This window comes from Falco cherrug, chromosome 10, assembly GCF_023634085.1.
Source record: "Falco cherrug isolate bFalChe1 chromosome 10, bFalChe1.pri, whole genome shotgun sequence".
Taxonomy (NCBI): Eukaryota; Metazoa; Chordata; class Aves; order Falconiformes; family Falconidae; genus Falco; species Falco cherrug.
Genome location: NC_073706.1, coordinates 33545057 through 33563780, shown reverse-complemented (window position 1 = coordinate 33563780; position 18724 = coordinate 33545057). Strand labels below are relative to the sequence as shown.

General features: G+C 40.6%; 1 protein-coding gene across 1 annotated transcript in view; it reads left to right on the top strand.

The window, feature by feature from the left end:
- Positions 1-15633, top strand: part of LRP5 (LDL receptor related protein 5) — a 160978-nt gene extending 145345 nt beyond the window's left edge. The window contains exons 20-23 of the mRNA XM_055722285.1: positions 2219-2455; positions 4890-5029; positions 7894-7991; positions 8632-15633. Of these exons, the coding sequence (XP_055578260.1) occupies positions 2219-2455; positions 4890-5029; positions 7894-7991; positions 8632-8893 (737 nt within the window). The 3' untranslated portion in view covers positions 8894-15633. The remainder of the gene's footprint in view (positions 1-2218; positions 2456-4889; positions 5030-7893; positions 7992-8631) is intronic.
- The last annotated feature ends 3091 nt before the right edge of the window (positions 15634-18724 follow it).

Here is an 18724-nt window from a genome sequence, read left to right as displayed (position 1 = left end):
TCGTTTTGCAGTCCAAAGGGGACAATAAAATTCACTCACTCGTGCTCTGCTTGCAATTTCCCTCTTTTTGCACCATCAGGATGACTAGTACATGAAGTTTTCAGGCAACGGGGTAGATAAAGGGAGCATTTAGTAACTCACAAGTGGTTTAGCAAAATAATTGGAAAACAGCATTTTAGAACAAAAGCAATGAGATGTGCTGATCTGTTGGTAATTCATTGGGAAAAAATACCTTGTGTTGGGTTGGTGTAGAGAAATGCTGCACTTTGCTTAATAACGTTGCCTACAGGATCTTGGCTAATTGTGCGGGGTTTAATATCTTACAAGTCTTGTCAGGTTTTGAAGCACCAGTTGTCAGAAGCTGTGCCATTGCTGGAGTGAGAGACGGGGGCACAAGGTCTGGTCAGGTTAACCTTGTTTCTTCCTTCCGTCCTCGTGGGGGTACAGCAAGGAAAAGTGTATTTCATGAGTAAGAGTGGTGAGAGGAGCCCAAGTGGTGAATGGAAGAAAAGGCTAAAAGAATGGCAACAAAGACTGTTAGCAATCCTGTTGTAGGTTTCAGACTGAATGTGCTTCTCATGGTTCTCCCACATCTTCCGTTTATCTCTCAGCTCTCACCCAGTTCCTCCAATTCCCTGGATAATGCAGAGCCACTTCTTCCATTTTCCTATTTTATTTTCTTTGTGCATTTGGCAAATTTTGGTGCTGCCAAGTTAATGCAGCTGTTTTCTGTTTGCACTTTGGGTCCAGTCCTGCAATTAGGTCTTAACTGATTTAAATGTGTCTTTATGTAGACATAAGACTGTCTCCTCTGGAGTCTCTTTGTGGAGCAGAGATTTCTGTGGTTTCTTGCTTGACTGAGGGAAAGAACTCAAGTAGGGAATAAAAATGATTGCTACCTTCTAGATAAGGATCTTGCATTCAAAAGAAGCTAGGTTTAACCAAAATGAGAATTGTGTGTTTAAAATTACCTAATTTGGAAACGTTTTAACTTTGGCTTTGCTTTTTTCCAGTATCGTATCAGAACTAATCTGACTGTTTGAAAGTTAGGGCCTTAGCTGACATAAAAGCTGTCATGCACTAATAAGTGTGAAAATCAGATAAAAACTAAAGATGATAAAAAATTTGATAAAGACAAAAATGGATTCTTGATGCTGAACTGTTAAGAGTTTATTGGTAGATCTTTGTATTTCCTTTATCTTCTCAAATTTCAGTTGTTTTTCATTCCCTTCCACTGAAGGGAATGAAATCAGAACCACTGGAGAAAAATTCTATGAAGTGAAGGCTTGAATCTTACATGAACCATTTCACTTCCTACAACTTCATTAAGGGGGGAAGAGGTCTGACTGTGTAAAATTGGCTTTGGCCAAGTTTACTTTTTTTTTTTTTCGCTTTATGAACACATATGTTTGTGTATGTAAAAAAGTAAAATTATAAATGTTGTGTGAATCACATGGAAAAAATCAGTCATTTTCACTGAGGAATGTCACATAGGCAAAAGCCATAGAGGTGTTGGGTTTATTTGGCAAGAATTTTGAATGTGTTACCCATAATCAGGGGGAGGTACGATACGTAGCTTGTCTCAAATACTGCAGCACCTGTTATTATTTAACATTGGGCTATATAGGAGGAAAATAAATAAGAAATAAAGTATTTGATATATTCTGGATTGTCTTCCTTTCAATTTGTAAGGATTTATTTTTAGAAAGCAACTCATATTTTAGGAAGGAGAAGTGTTCTATTTTAAGGCCTATATTAGCTGGGAAGACATCCACTGTTTAATACGATCTTAGTAAAATCTTCCAATTTCTTGATGTTATTGCTAGCCCAAATGGCTTGTGAGAGAGCAGATTCCTCTCTGATTAAGGACTTTGTGTTTATAAGTGTCCTATATACTTAACCCGTAGACTTTGGGAGGGAAGAAAAGTAAAACTTTCTAGACCGTTGTTACATAAAGATGATCAGTAATCCTGTTACAAGATGAATTGCTAGACAGACAGATCCTTGGTAATGCTGCTTGATGGGGGAAAGAGGAGGTATGAAGTTTTGTGCATAGAATCAGACTATATGGAGTTATAGATGCCTGAGTTTGATGCAGATACTTTCAAAACTGTGGATGATGATGAGCTGACTGTCCCGCTGCATGAGCTCTAGCACAGCAACATACATACTGCCCCACATTTAATGACGTCCTTTATTTTTTCTCCTCTCTTTCCAGAAAAAACAAAGCCAGCCTCAGATGAGTCACAGCCACACAGTAGTGCCATCGGTCCTGTCATTGGTATAATACTGTCCCTTTTTGTCATGGGAGGAATGTACTTTGTTTGTCAGCGAGTGGTGTGCCAGCGCTATGCCGGGCCCAATAGTCCTTTTCCACATGAGTATGTCAGTGGCACCCCTCATGTCCCTCTTAATTTTATTGCTCCGGGAAGTTCTCAACACGGCACTTTTACTGGTAAGGACGATAAGGACCTTGCGTCTAATCGGTACCGTTACATTGCCTGGATTTGGAGTTTTACAGGTTATTAAGAGTGCTGGATGCGGAGTTTTCAAAGAGCAGAAATTAGATGGTGTTGATCTGCTCAGTGGTTTTGGTATAAATCTGTCATTTTGGATCAAATATGCAAAAACTATTAGCTACATTCCATTAGGCATCCTGCCAGATTTTCAAAAGTGGTTTTTGTGCTAGGCTGCATCTGCATAGATATCTATCTTTCTGATAGAAAATCTACAGTATTTTGCCAGTGAAAGCACGGTCTTTAAATAGGTTACTTCTGGTGTATGTAATAAAGCCTGGGTTTTGAACAGTACTTCTTACCTAAGGCCTGCAAAATACTATGAAGAGTAGTGAACCACATGCAGTATTGGAAACTCAGAAAGCATGTGCCACTCAGCATTCTAGTGAGAGCTCTGCTGAGCTGCTCTGTGTCTTGTACTCAGGTGTCCTTGTGTCTGTCCTATCCATCAAAGGTCTTTAGACAGTTTTCTCCTGTCCGCTCAGGACAGGTTTTTCCACAGTGGAAAGAAGCAGAAGTGAAGCAGCTTAGTTTACTATGATACAGAAAAGCAGGAGATAAACCTCCCTCACCAAAGTTAGAACAGCAAATGGGGAAGAACACAAGCAGTCTGGCTTTGGTTTTGTAGTCGCTGCTCATTGCCTGAAGCGTAATGAAAACATCCCCTTTGGTTTAGCCCATCTCTGAGAGAGCTTTCCTGTTTGCTTTTGGACACAGTATTCTCTCTGTGTCTCAGTCCTTCATCTGTAAAACAGCAAACTTCTCTACCTCACAAAGGGCTCAAAGCATCCATCCGGAGAAGTGCACGCAGCTCCAACGCTAAGATTGAAGGAGGACTTGAAGTACACATAAAAGCATAAAAGGATATTCAGCTAATACATAAGAACCCAGAAACCTGATACAGACATCAAAGTAAACACTTAAATGATGTACCTCAAATTATTTTACAAATGTAAAATACACTTTTCATAGAAGAAATAGCAAATTCTTGACTACAAAGCCCTGAGAAGAAAGAATATCTCTTCGTATTGTTTAGGAAGCTGGAAAGTAAATGTTTGCCTGTAAACCTGCTGGACAGGGTCAGAATACAAGAAATTCATACTTTGGAGTGATAGGAGTCTGCTTTTCATGTCAGCTGAAAATAAGACAGATGATAACTTAAAGACAAATGAAAAGATGTGGCACTTCTTCATATTAAACACATTTTTAAGATGTGCTCATTGTTGTTTTCTTCTAGCCATGACTTTGAAGATAGCCGGATACAACTTAGATTTAGCCTTTCTTGCACTTTAATGACTTTGGTCAGCTGTTCCTGATTAAATTATGTTTTCATGGTTATCAAGAGGTTTTTGTGGTAGGAAATAAAATTTGAGGATGAAATCATTGCAGGTAAAACCTTTGAAGTGGTGTTTTAAATTGGACTTCACACTAAAGCTTTTGTAATTAAAGCAAGTATCGGTAGGTTTCATCTGTACCTCTGTAGGTGTTAAACTAAGCTGTCATTCTGATTCTCATTCGTATTTGTTTGGTTTTTCAAATCCAGAGTGCTGTGACAGGTTACAACAGCTGAAAATACTACCATTGATGTTAATTCTAAAGAAAAGACACAGGTTCCTAATACCGTGGCATTTCCAAAAAAGATAAATAGTTGTGAATGATGATTACAAATAAAGTCACTCTGCTTGTATTGAATGTTTCCTGCATCTGAAAAATTTCTGAAACCTTCCCAAACTAAACTTTTCCATTAGCACTGAATAGTCTGACAGGAAGAAGCTGAAAATGTATTGTCTGATTTAAGTGTATATTGGAGTAAAACAGATGGAGGAATGTTGTCTTCCCTTTTCCTGTCACCTAGGTTTCTTTCCCTTTGTCTCTGCTGATTTTCAGTTTAAGCAGTGATTTTTTTTTTTCATTAAAACTGAATATTTTTTTTTGCTGCTGTTTGTGTACTTGCAATTGAATTTCTTTGGATGGAAATGAAATTTTTTGAGGTCTCTAGCTTGTTTGTCTTGGGCAGTATATAACATTTGTTTTGCAAATGTCTGAGTTTGTTTAATTGGAAAATTTCTTAATTAACAGTTTGAGTGAAAAGTTTGTTTCAGCTGTTCTGGAGATTCCTTTCTCAGCAGACTGTGAGAGCAGGTTGCGAGTTCAGTGCTGCAGTGAGACAATAGGTGGTCTGGGGGTGAGAAGATAAGTTTACAAAATGTGTTGCTCCTTGTAATCCAGAAGTTTTTACATAAAACACTGTTCCCAAAGTGACAAGCAGTAGCATTGCACGGGTTTGCCAAGCTGTGGATTTGTTTTCTGTTTTGCATTGGTAGATAAAATTGTGGTTTACGTAACTTTGTTTTCCTCTCTGTCTCACTGCAGGCATCTCTTGTGGAAAGTCCATGATTAGCTCCATGAGTCTCATGGGAGGAAGCAGTGGTGCCCCCTTATATGACAGAAACCATGTTACTGGAGCCTCTTCAAGTAGTTCATCCAGCACTAAAGCCACTTTCTACCCACAGGTAATGTCTTGAAAATACACCTCTCTGTTAAGTATCTCCCAGTTCTGAAGGAAAGAAAGATGAAAATGTATGTTACTGAATAGAGTGTTAATAACGGTTGGTCTTGGGTGTTAATAGTTTATGATATACAGGCCAAGTTGGACACATCACAAAATCACTTTGTTGTAGTCCATCAAGATTACACAATGCTTTATGATGTCTAAAATGTTTTGTTATTAGAGTGATACTCAGCTGGGTTGTTCCTGGGTACTTCTGTTCTTCTGTCTTGACTCCCTTGGAGATGCCACCTCCTTTGTTCTTTGTAAACTCTGATGTCAGTGGCCCAGTGATATTTTGCACTGCATAATGCTGCAGGCACACATGGAATAAAAAGACAAACAAGATGTGACAGGACTGGAATGCAGACGCCTAAGAAATAAGCTCAGCTTGCTGTTTAGATGAAGTGTCAATTGTTATTTCAGAAAACCAAGTGCGTGCACTGGGAGAAAACATTGGTACCGGCAGAGGTTGCTCTGCTTGGGTTTTTTCAGCTGTAATTTAGCTTCATTTCTGGCTTTAATTGTTGGAAGTGACAGAATTTTAGTCCCCTTATCAAGAGCTTCATGAATTCAAAGATGTATACTAAAAATGGCCATGATTCTCTAAGGATATGTAGGAGAGACTGTTTGCCAGCATTTTGTCATATGAGTTTTCTCCCATAGTGTTTCTGAGCAATACATACGTTCATTCTTCTGTTCACACAAGCTTGCAGAGTCAATCTGCTGGCTAGTGAGGCAATTCTTCTGTAGTATTTAATCAGGAGACCACATACTGTGTGGGTATATATGCATTTGTGTTAACATATAAACCGTTATGCTACGTATGGGCATTTTGATTTGTGTTTGACCAGTGACAAATGTGCCCTCTCTCCCCTTGAGGAGGACAAAGATGAAAAAGAGAGGCTTGTGGGCTTATCTATTGGTAAGGTAAAATCGGTTACCTGTTCCTCGCATTACTTTCTCAATGAAGCCATCAGGAAGCTAGTCACAGCTAGCAGATGTTTGGAACTCAGCAGCCCTCCTAATTTAGCTTGTCCCGTGCTTCACCGGTGTCTCTGTAACACGCTGAACAATGTCATGCTGGTACCTGATTGATGGGTCAGTGCCACACTAAAATGGATGAACAGAAAAAACTTAGCTGAATTTATATAAAAAACCCTTACTTAAATAAGTCTTGAAAGAGGCCCAAGAGCTGATCTGCCTCTGCCATTCTGTATCTGTGTCAGCCAAAAGATCAACTCTTCTGCTGGACTTCTGGCATAAGCTAATCTGGGAATTCTTCATCCACACTTCCCATTCCAGGCTATGTCAGTCAGAACCTGCAGGGGTGATGCCAGCCTTTCCTTCCCGAAGGACGTGCTGGATTCTTAGAAGAAAGCTGTTGCAAGGGCTTAGTAACGTGACAGTTACTGCTTAATCCAAATATTTGGGTCAGTTCTACCTGGTAGCTCATTATGCAGCTTTAGGTTAATAATAAAAAGGAGAGATCTGAGCATGGAGTTGTGTTGCCTTTTTTGTTTTGTTTTGCTTAACGTAGTTGTACTGAGAGATGGTCCAGTGAATAGAGGCTAGGAAGGAATTGGTATCGGTGGAGTTAGGCCGGTTATACCTGAGAGTCTGGCCACGGGCATCCTGGCTGACACTGGTATTTTAATCTGAACGTTAAGTGGTGTTGATGCAGTTCAGGGTGCTAGTAGAAGAGAATCCAGAAGCAGCATGCAGTGCTCCTCCAAGGAAGAGGATTTCTGGAAGATACTCTTAGGGCAATTACTTACCGTTCCCCACAGCTAGCAATGAGTGATATTCAAGCTTGTCTCACCTCACATGAATCTGGATGCAGGGCTTGTTAGTGTTTGTACTAATGAGCTCAACTCAGTGGCCGAGGATCATTTTGCTAGGCGCTGCGCAGTGAAGTTCAAACCAATGATCTCCACTGCCGTGATTTTACAGTAGTATTATGAGGGAAGAGCGGGGGCAGAGGAAGGATACTATCATGGTCGCTGTGGCAGGCCATGGCTTGGCAGAATGCCCAGGACAGGCTGTGTACAAGATGCTGACATCAGTAGCAAGGCCCTACCATCAAGGGCAATGCTGTAATTTTCCACGCTGGAAGGGATGAAGTGCTCTTCTTGTTTTTAGGCCGATATCCTGCCGGCCATGTCAGGGGTTCTGCTTCCTGCTAGGGGAAGAATCCTAAAGGATTCTGAAGCATAATAAACTGTTTTCCTAGCACGAGGGTTACCAGCCACCGTGTATATGCACACACAGGCTAGGGCAGGCTATAACAATTTTGTAGCTCTTAGGCTCTTTGCATTGTGAACTGTGCCAAAGTGACATGTTTACAGAACAGCAGTAAAAAGGTAGTATTCAGGGAAGCATGGAGTTGTATTAGTTACAGTAAAGGAACTTTGGCCTCCTGACCCTACTGTTGACTGGGAGTATGTTTAGGGGCTGGAACAGACAGTTTCCCATTAGCATCTGCTGAGGCTGATATTGGTCGTTATGTCCAAGGAAGTGCACTGAGATTCAGCAAAACTGGCTCTAATTTCCAGCTTTACCCCAACCTTCCAGCGTGATAACAGATGCAGCAAGGAAGAAAATTCCCTGTACTGTGAGAGCTTTGAAGGCCTGCAGTGTAAGTAAGCCCAGTGTAAAGTCTCATAATAAACTTCTGTGATCTTTGAAAATATATTAACCCACCCAAGTGGCAAGGAGAGGAAACTAAAATAAGGATGAGTGGCAAGCTGAAGGTGTAAATATTTTCAAAATAATTAGAGTTGTATTATTAACCCAGACTTTTGCACTGCTTTTTCCTGTTCTTCCTAGATTTTGAACCCACCTCCTTCCCCAGCTACCGATCGCTCCCTGTATAATGCGGAGATGTTTTATTCCTCAAACATTCCTTCAACCACGAGATCTTACAGGTACAGCTCAGATAAGAAGGTTTGACAAATCTTCTATTGATTTGGCCTTTCGTTTTGGATCTTAAGCAAAATGTTCTTGTTCCACTTTACCTTGTTTAAAAAAACTCTTTCCCTCTCTTAATAAATGACCGTGCAAATGGGGGTTATGCCAGGTTTGATGTTAAGCATTGACTTTTTGTTCTTACTTTTGTACAACAGGGTTTAGCACCTTTCAATACAGTGTTGCTGTGTAACAATGCAATATATATAGGTTATATTACTATGTAACAGTCACTTAGCATCCTCTATAGAGAAGGTTCCTGTTTTCTCTTCAGTTCCTCAAGCTTATCATAAAACCCTTTGATGAGTCAACCTATCTGTTAGTGACGAGGCTAAATGGTCATGGTGGTCTCCTCTGGCTGGTCAGGGGCTGGAAGAAAGCACGGCCAGCTGAGGGTAGTTGTGCCGTTCAGATTTAACACAGTTCAGGTACTTTTTTGTTGGGTTCCTATGAAAACCTGAATTAAGGCTCATATAGTATTAATGAGCAGGCATCTTGACCAAGGACACAGAGCTGTTCATTTTCATATCACTCTCTTTGTCTTTCTTTTTCCCCCCAATTAATGCATGTGCTTTTTGTTTTGGTTTGGTTTTTTTGCAGGCCATACCTTATACGAGGGATAGCTCCACCCACAACCCCATGCAGCACAGATGTTTGTGACAGTGACTATACTACTAGTCGATGGAAGGCCAACAAATACTATATAGATTTAAATTCAGACTCAGACCCTTATCCCCCTCCACCCACGCCTCGCAGTCAGTACATGTCGGCAGAAGAAAGTTGCCCTCCGTCTCCTGCCACGGAACGAAGCTATTTTCACCTCTATCCCCCTCCACCCTCTCCTTGTACAGATTCCTCGTGACCTCAACAGAAGGAACTTTTCCTGTAAATATTTTAAAATATGAACAGATTTAAAATATATATTTTATGATTTAAAAATAAATCGGGGTGGGAATTCAAAAAAGAAATGTGAATAAAAATGGGTGGGAGGGACGGGGCTGTGAAAAATTGTACAGAGGAAGAATATTTATAAAATTGATTTTTTTAACTTAATTTCCATTCTTTTGTGCCATATTTGCCTTTTTGAAGTCATGAAAATGACTCGGTCTCCAAAGGATTTGGGGAGGGAATGTTGAGCCTTTTTGCATTTTTAAGTCACCTTTTTACATGCAAAGTGTATGTAATTCTTTCTGTTAATGTGAGACGAGAAAGCGAAGTGGCTTGTGGGAGAAGTCTAAAGAAAGATGTAAGTTTATTTGCAGACAAGAAAAGCGTGTTTAAATACCACTGTCAGTATCTCATCCCTTCACCACCACTGGGAGAAAATGTGCAAAGATCGCAACCCGTAGATGTTCCTGTTGGCACGTAAGCTGAATGCTTCCCGGCAGAACTTGTGTGCTGAGACCTGGATTTCAAACCTCCCTCTCCATTTGCTTAGCGTTGAACTGGAACAACACTTCTTTTGGCCAAATCTTCCAGCTTAGCTAGGCCCACAGGCACCATGCTCCGCTTCATGTCAGTGCCGCTCTGCCCATGGCCAGTTCTGGAACCGATTCAAGAAATAACCAGCCCTGAAGAACTTGGTTTAGCTCCAGTCAGTTCCCCACTTGACTGGGTGAATGGTAGCAGAAGCAGTTGTATTGACCTGTGGTCAGACTCACCATTTTAATTGCGATGAAACCAAGCTTCTTCGTCCTTCCTTGTGAGGCTTTGATGACTGGGAAGATGCTGTCAGCTCCTTCTCAAAATGCAGCGCTAGTTCTCTTTTCCCCAAGTCCAGTAATTCACTGTGCCAGGTCTCTGAGGTCTTCACCTGTGTTGATTTGGTCAGAGAATTGCTTCATCTCTAATGTTTGTTTTCCAAAGTGGAATGATATTGGAATCACTTGTATACCTTTAAATGAGGAAAGTTCTTTGGTTTTTAATCAGTGTTTGTAGAAAATGGTGTCTGCATAGCTCAAAACAAAAACATCTGCCATTCAAACAGTTTAGTCATATCTCATAAAAATTCAAACAAAATTAGTTCAGGTTTAGAAATAGACAGAAAATCACGGGGGAGGAAGGAAAGGAGACAAATACTTCTTTCTAATTGTGTTGCAATGAAAAAGATAAACTCTCATGCAAACTGCTGTAACCTAGGGACATCATGATCAGCAAAGTATTTATGTTCCAACGCCTACCCAAAAAAACGCTTTGGGGTGGGGGGCTAGGATCAGTCCCTTTCAAAATACAGAAGGTAAATTTGTGCTTTGATGGCTCTCTTGCTGTAACAAAAGGGATTGTGTATTGTATGGCACTTTATAAATTCAGCTCTGGTGATGATGATGTGAGTGCCTGCTTGGGACATCTGAGGGAGGTTCTGCATATGCAGAGTGACTCACACCTGTTTTCTGTATTCCGCAGCTGCTGAATAATAGATGTGCTGAGCCTTTGATAGCCTTAATATTGGTGGTAACAATGAAAACTTTTTTCTTGTTTGAACTTAAATTGTACTTGGTTTGGGGTCTTTTTAACAAGTTCTTTGAGAGCACATCAGAGGAACCCTACAACTCTGGGTTAGAGGTTTTTGTTGTGGTGGTGGAGGGGTTGGGACCACAGTGTTCTGATCCAGTTTGTGTTTTCAGATTTATTAGTCCAGATCTGTTCTTTCTATCTATATTGGTCAAGGATAGGATTTGTGTTGTCGCAGGTGTGTTACTAAAACTCTTAAAGTAGCTTTTACTACTGTCATGTCTAAATTTTCACTTGACAGATTGAGCACAAAGAAGATGCCCACTGGTTTTCTTGGAGAAAGATTATAGAATTGGAGAGTACAGCACTGGAGTTTAAGAGTAGGTTCTTTCCCAATGCCCTATCAACATTAGTAGTTCTGTAGTATGCTAAGAGGGACAAGGTCATATTTACTCTTAGAGTGTCTTGGCAGATCTCTGAACAAGTGTTAATGGTTTGGTGAAACAAAGCAATTGTCATGTGATCATGTTTCAGTGAACTAAATCAGGAATATAGATCCACAGGATATTTTATGTACCACGTCAATCATATAAAGGAGTACTTGTTCTGCATTACAGCAGTTGGTAGTCCAGTTTCATATCATATGTCATTTTGTGCCTGATAACTATTCACCATTTATAATGAATTCATTAGTTTAGTTGTTTCATGTTACAGTTCTAGCTTAGAGACATACTACATTAATTTTCCTGTATAACTGTAATGCAAAATTACATTGATTATTTTTTTTCCCATTAAACCACTGTTCTTTTTTAAGAGCCACAACTATAACAATCCTAACCACTTCATCTGAAAACTTGTATCCTATTACAAAGTTTGGGGTTGAGTCCAAGAAAATTAGCATTCTTGCTGAGAGCTAAACTGTCTTAAGAGTCAAATTCTTTTGGAGCTTAGGTATTCAGAAGGAAGGAACCACTTGCTGAATGGGGTGGATTAAACAGAGCCTCATACTGCAGATGTTTGGTGAGAAATTGCCTCTTCTGAGGCACTTAAAGTTTGGTGGTCAGAATCTAAGCCCCACATTGCTCCACAATACCGACTTTAAAAGCCTTTTCTAAAAAGAATTTCTATACAAATTTAGCATCTTAAGATTTAAATACTAAATATCATTTTTGTTTGCTGTAGACTATATACTTTAAAGCATTACTGCACTCCTGGTGCTAGAGAAGACCAGAAAGAAAATTTAACTGACAGGAGCTACTTGTCTCCAGAAATATCCTCAGTGTGCTCTTAGTGGTTTCCATCCTGTAAACTTTCAGGCTAAAACATAAAAAACAGTTGCTATTTTTGTCTAGATCAGGATGGGAGAAAGAGTTGCAGGGGTTTAGTGAATGCATATGACAAGTTGTGGCAGTTTGGGGCTGAATGGAAAATAAGTGGAGGTTTTGGTGAGGTTTAGGCATAGTTTCAATAGTGCAGAAGTTTTCTATGAGAAAGCTGACTGAAATATTAGAAGAGTTCTCCCCTGAGAAGCTGCAGGGGGATGCATGTGATTGGACTACCTGTGTGAGCTTGTGAGTACTTGAATCGGTGTTTTCAATCATGTTTTCCAAGCCCATTATGACTGCATATTAGCACTTGAAAGAGCTCAGGGTGTAATATAGAACTGTGTCTGAAGAGCAGCTAGTAATAGGCAAATGATATGGTTGATTTTGTGTTACATTTAAAGGACAGATGTCCTAGCAGAGAGCAGCTTACCTGCTTCCAGCACAGTCATGAAAGCAGCTACTCGGGTCATCTTCTCATCTGTAGAATTTGTCCTCTCTGCAGGACAGATGTAGCAGCGGTGTGAAGCTGTAAGGTAAATGGACAAGTTGTGATCTTTGACAGCAGTATTCTTTAATTTCAAGTAAATGTTTTGTGTAAATTATAGCTTGACTTTACTTCAGCTAGACTGGTCAACAGCCAGTGCACCCTGAAATTTGCAATGGAAGTAGTTAATTTGTTTGATGTTGCTGGATGATTTTGAGGAAACTTTGTTAGCACTATCCCAACGGTCTTACTGGTTCCGTTTTCTTCTGTCTGGGCAGATCACTAAAGAGCACTTGGGCTACAATTAAGCTAAATCTGTATGTATGACAAAAAATGTTTCCTTTAGGATAGCGTCATAGTACAAAATGCCTCATGTCTAAAAATGAGACTGTGCCATTATTGGCGTGTTCTAAAGAGAAAGGTAGAAATGAGAGGAAACAAGTTTCTATTGGAATGATGGGTTTGATTTTCTGTAATAAACCTTCATCTCTCTAGTTTGAAAAGGGCGCAAGCACTTCCCTAAAAGTTCTGATTCTTTTCAAAGTAACAACAAAACAGTTTCTTCCCTCAACACCTGTTCTGCACACCTAGAATGGGCCTTCTGGAAATCTCCGGGCCTATTTATCCTAGATCTATTTTCCATCTGATATCTAGAAGATAAGATGCTAGATGTAGGACTCGTCACGTTCTCCCTATTTTTATGCCAACTGGTGCCTCTTGGATTCTGGGGCTTTTGAAATTTTGAAGCTCTGTGCACAGCAGTGAAAAAGGATTTGGAAGCAGGAGCATTCAGTAAGGGCTGGTCACACCAGGCTGATGTGCCAGCAGCAAGGACGTTCCTCCATTGCCTGCAGGGTCAGATCCCTTTGCTAGGAAGAGCTCCTCTGCTACCCTTCATCAGAGCCTCTGGAGCATGTTGTACTACTTTATGAGTATGGTCAGTCACACTTCACAGAAGTTGTGTGTCCTTGTTTGCTTCGTTTTCGGAAGCAGATCTTTTCTGATGTCAGACATTTTGTTGGGGTAATACGTTGAGCTGGTCCAAATGAGTAGCTGTGCCTATAATTGTACTACAAGTGATAGCCATTAATGTCAGGAAATGAAAACAGAAGGCAAGCATGTTCCCAGTAATTAATAACACACGAGAGTGCCTGGCATGGAGCCCTGAATTAGAAGTAACACTTTTGCTGTTACGGTGCTGAAGGACATTTTATAAATGTCCATGTTTGGACAGAGCCTTAGACAAGCCACAGTCAAAGATGACAGTTGTTTACAGATCAGTTATTCAGTTGTTTCTATGTTTTTATTATGCCTTCATTATGAATTATGAGTCCAGTCCTCACGATAAATTGGGTTGTCTCTAGAAGATTCAGGGAAGGCCAAATCCTAAGTTCTGAGAGGTATCCTGGTTTTGCTGCTGTTCCCTTAGGTATTGCAGCACTTTATGTTCATCATTAAATGTAGAAAAACCCCTTTCTACAGCTATTGTAAGTTTAGCTAAACAGCATAAGGTATTTACCACACGTTAAAAGAAATATTAATATACATAGATAATTTCAATCCTGTCAAGTCTTCTAGCTCTCTTTCCTGAGAACACTTACTCTAGTTTTTGTAAAGGGTATTTTTCTTTAATTTGCTTGAGGTTGCCAACTACACTGTGGGCCTTTCCACATAAGATTGTACTCCCTGGAGGGAAAAAAGGAAAAATTGGTTTTAGATCAGTGTTAAGCACGCTGATAGGAATGATGGAAACCAGTCTGATACAAATGGCTTCTGCATTCCACAACAAAATACTTCAAAGTGCCATGTCCTGACATACTGACAGTGCTCCCGGCCTCCCATGACAGCAAGCTGCCACGTCCCGGCTGTTCCCAGCGTGAACCACGGCCCTTGTCGCAGCCCACCTCTGGAGTCAGGGGCTGGGTTCTCTCCACCCAACACAGAACCCTGGTGGATGGAAGACCACAATGGCAATTCCTAAATGAGTCATTTTATATTGATAAAATACGTGCATACAGTGTGCTTAGAAGGACTTTTCAGAGGGGAAAAGCAAGTTTGGCAGCTACAGTAAGTGACAGACGAATTCACTGGCGTTCACATTTTGAAAAGCAAGTACTCCTGTTGATGCACCTTTCTCTAAATACGAATGTCGCTATTCCTGTGGCAGCATTCCCAGGGTCGCTCTTTTTGACAGAGGGAGCAATATTCCAGTTTGATTTGTACAGAGATCCTGCACTAAGTAAGTACAGAAGTATTTTGGTTGCAACTACAAATACAATATTTGTAAATGGAATTCATCAGCCTGTGGAGATAAAACAAAAGCTGCTGAAAATGGGAGGACTGCTTTGCTGTTTTATGCGAAATTCGGAGGGCGTCACACACAAAACCCTTAACCCAGACTGCTTTCTTACTTACCTAATTGTATCGCAATTGCTGCTATTGTAAATGTACGTGAGTATACAAAGAGTACCAAGAATTTTTATGATAAAACCCCCACACAATCTTTTTTATATTAAAATGTGTATTCTGCAAACAGCCTAATAATTACAGCTTTATATTTTGTATCATTTTGTAGCATTTATTACTACAAAAGACAACCAAACCCAATACTTCAGTGCCTTGTGTATTTTAAACACTTCGGCATATTAACTGGGGAAAAAGAAAAGCCTTAATTCACAAGTGCCCTCAAGAATCATATGTAGGTTTTACTCCACTGGTTTTAACAAAGCTTTGTATCATTTTTAGGGTTCTCTTCAGTTAAAATACATCATCCACAAGTTTTGGAACTAACTGAAGGCAGACAACTTCTGAATTTTTTTAAAGCATGCATCTCTTGAATTCATAATATATTGCAATTTCTCTCAAATGCATTATTTCAAGTGAAGTTTGATTTATATATTCTTACCTATTTCAACAGAAACCTGTCAAAAATACGTAATATTAGAAAAAAAAATAATGCCAGTAACCAATGCTTATGTATTTGGGGATTAAATTGATGCTATTATCAGATTGTCACTACAGTACTTCTCATTAAAGCCATTAAATCTTTCTTGTGTTACAGAAAGTCTTTACCAATTATTTTTCCAAGCATGGCCTTCTAGCATACAAACAAACTTGGTAATACTGACCTAAGAAAACTTCTTTGAGGCTTTCATCACTTCAGGCCTTTATATGTTAACAGTTTTCTGGACATGAAACTGCAATGTTTCTTTATGTTAACAAAACCAAAGTCTTGTTTGAAGTAACTGGTATTTTGTATAAATATCTGTACAGATAACAGACTCTGCATTGGTACTATAGATTATGTGGATTTTGTTTTATAATAAATACTTTTAAAAGATTTGATTAGCAGCCCTTTTTATGAGCGAAGCTGTTTCATCATGTACAGTAGAGACAACCAGCCAGTATCACAATTGTTTTAGATACTATTTAAGATAAGGGTAGTGTTGCTGTCTCCTTGTTTTTAACGTTAAGATATTCGACAGCAAGAGCAATGAGGTGAACAGGTTGATTGGAAAATGGATCGCCTTTAAAATTGCAATTGTTAGCTAGCTATAGAACTTACCACAAGTTTGTCAGCATTATGAATTTATCAAAAATATTACACTGCATAAGAATAATCTCTGTGTTTTGACTAGACTAGATCAGATCCATTTGGGTTTGGTTTTTTTTTAATTGTATGGTATCTTAAATTGATGCTATAGGATGTCAAAGTAAATCTTTTAACTAATGACTGTTTTATGGTGAACATACTTGAAAATTAGTCCCATTGAGTCTAGTTTGGTCTTGATTTCTGCAGTCAGTATTGGTGGTCTCAGATTTGTGAAATTTACCGTATTAACCTGAAAGTCAAAATAATCTTTAGTTGAGATATTCTTTCTCCTGCACGCTGGTTAGATGAAACTCAGAATGAAGGAAGTCTTTCTGAGCAGTCGTTAGCAGTCCTGGTGATGCCCAGTTCCATTTATTTGGATTTTTCCAGGGCAGAAAAAAAATACAGCATACGAACTCGGGAGACACGCTTCTGTTTCCTACAAAGCTATTTCAGGTTTTGTATTGTACTGAACCAGAAAACATTCACAAAAAATTTCCTCTTAGCCACACTACCCTTGCTATAATGCTTAATATAAATGGACCCTGGACCAGCCATGTGATGACTGCCTAACCCTAGTGATTTATTCTATTACTATGATTAAGATACCGTTGTAATTTGAGGAAAAATACTGAAGGATCTGGACTTCTGGTGTGGTGCACAGCCTGGAAGAGGCCATCCATCATCCTATTGTGTTAGAAAAGTTGGACCAAATCACCCAAAAAACCAGAAAGCTTTTTAAGCTATCCAATGGCATGGAGTGGCCCCACTCTTCCTTCCAGACCTCCTAGCTGTGGCTGGGCTTTCACACCTGAGAAGATGCACAAGGTCTTCATTTCCTGGAGTGGACCCTGCCTGACATGGTGGCTGGTTGCGGGTAGGTGTTTGACACATGTATCTCACACAAGGCATACAGATTTCCTCATGGCATTCATACCTATCATTCCTCCTCCCCTGGTGCCTGAATCACAGATGTTTCAGGGTCTCTCTTGAAAGTGGAGGAGACAGTATTTTTTTTTTTTTTCCTCCAGAAAACCTTGCTCAGCTGTCTGACTAGATCTTTGTAGTCTTACACTCCCACAGCTTACAGATTCCTTAATTGGGAAATACAGTTCTGTTATATCATTTGTCCCAATGAAATCTGAACTATGTTCCCAGGACCAAACCTGTGCTCACAGGGAAGAATACCTAATCCTAAATCCACTGGTCCTGATCTTTCACAAAACTGCCTCTGCTGTTTACTGTCCAGGGCAGGGCAGGTCAAGGTGTTTGGCTGATTCACTGCAACATCACTGTGGATTCAAGTGGGTAACAAATTGCATCTGGATATGCTAGGAAGTGGCTGAAGTGGTCAAAATGTGTTCTGCCAGAGCGTGGGTGACCCACAGCAGTGCTGAGGAAAAGCCTGATCCCAAATTACACAGGTATCTGGATCTCTTTCCATAGTTCATGCCAGTCCCAAAGCAACTAAGAATGAAATGCTGCTGAACAGAGCAGTGTTGAAGCTATGTTATAGACCCTAAAAAGGTAATTAATTAAGCATGAGTGTGGTGGGTTGACCTTGACTGGATGCCAGGTACCCACCAAGCCACTCTATCACTCCCCCTACTCAGCAGGACAGTGGGGAGAAAATGAGATGGAAAAAAACAGTCATAGGTGAAGATAAAGGCAGTTTAATGAAGCAAAAGCAAAGGTTGTGCTCCCAGAAGCAAAGGAAAACAAAAGATTAATTCTCTACTTCCCTTCAGCAGGCGATGTCTGGCCACTTTCTGGGAAGCAGGGCTTTAGTATGTGTAGCGGTTGTTCTGGAAGACAAACATTGTAAATAACGAATGCCCTCTCCTTCCTCCTCCTTTCTCTTAGCTTTTATTGCTGAGCAGATATCTTGCAGTATGGAATATTCCTTTGGTCAGTTTGGGTCAGCTGTCCTGGCTATGTCCTCTCCCAAGATCTTGCCCGTCCCCAGCCTACTGGGGTGGGGGAAGTGTTGGAGAGACGTCCCCGATGCTGTGCCAGCAGCCAGGACGCTGGCTGTTACCTGCACCTTTCTGCTAGCAATACAGAGCTGTGAGGGCAGCGATGGGGAAAATTAGCCCCATCTCAGCCAGACCCAATACAGCGAGGTAAGTGTGGCCACCTGCTGCCAAAAAGCCCACGCAGACTTACAAGAAGTTCTTTATGTGAAAATAATGCTTTTTAGGCCAGGTATTTCCCAGGTACATTTCACCTGGGGCAGGGATGCTCTGAGGAGGTAAGTGGGAGGCCAGGGGATGGGGGTGCGACCTTCTAGGCAGCGCATGTTGCTGTGGACAGCAGGGTGGAGGGAAGGCGGTGAAGGGTGCGTGCTCTACAGCTTCCACAATAGCAACTGACCCCGGCAGGCTGCCCACAGCCCTGCGTACCACAACCTTTCTCTGAAGAGTCCAGGTGGTTGCTGGAATCTGCTCGGAAAGCACAGATAGGAACTGCGCTGGTATGCGCAGGAGCCAATGCTGTTGTGGTTTTAGGCAGTATGAAAGGGACCCTGCCTATAATTAAGACTGGAGACAAAGCTAGTGTTTGGGAAATGAAGGCTTGATGAGCCAGGCCAATTGCTGGACTCTGAATATATTGCAGAAATGAGATGAGGATAGTAACTGCAAGGGGTAGTGCCAGATCAGCTGGCTAAGATCATAGCTGCAGTGACGATTAGGACAAGAAATTTACTTGTGTCTGCCCGGTTTGGGTTTTTGGTGCATTCCTCATGGAACACAAGAATTGGAAGAGGGGTGGCAGGGGCAGGATAAGGTCTTGAATTTCCTCTTACAATTAGTGATTGGTCTCGTGCCTGTAATTAACATG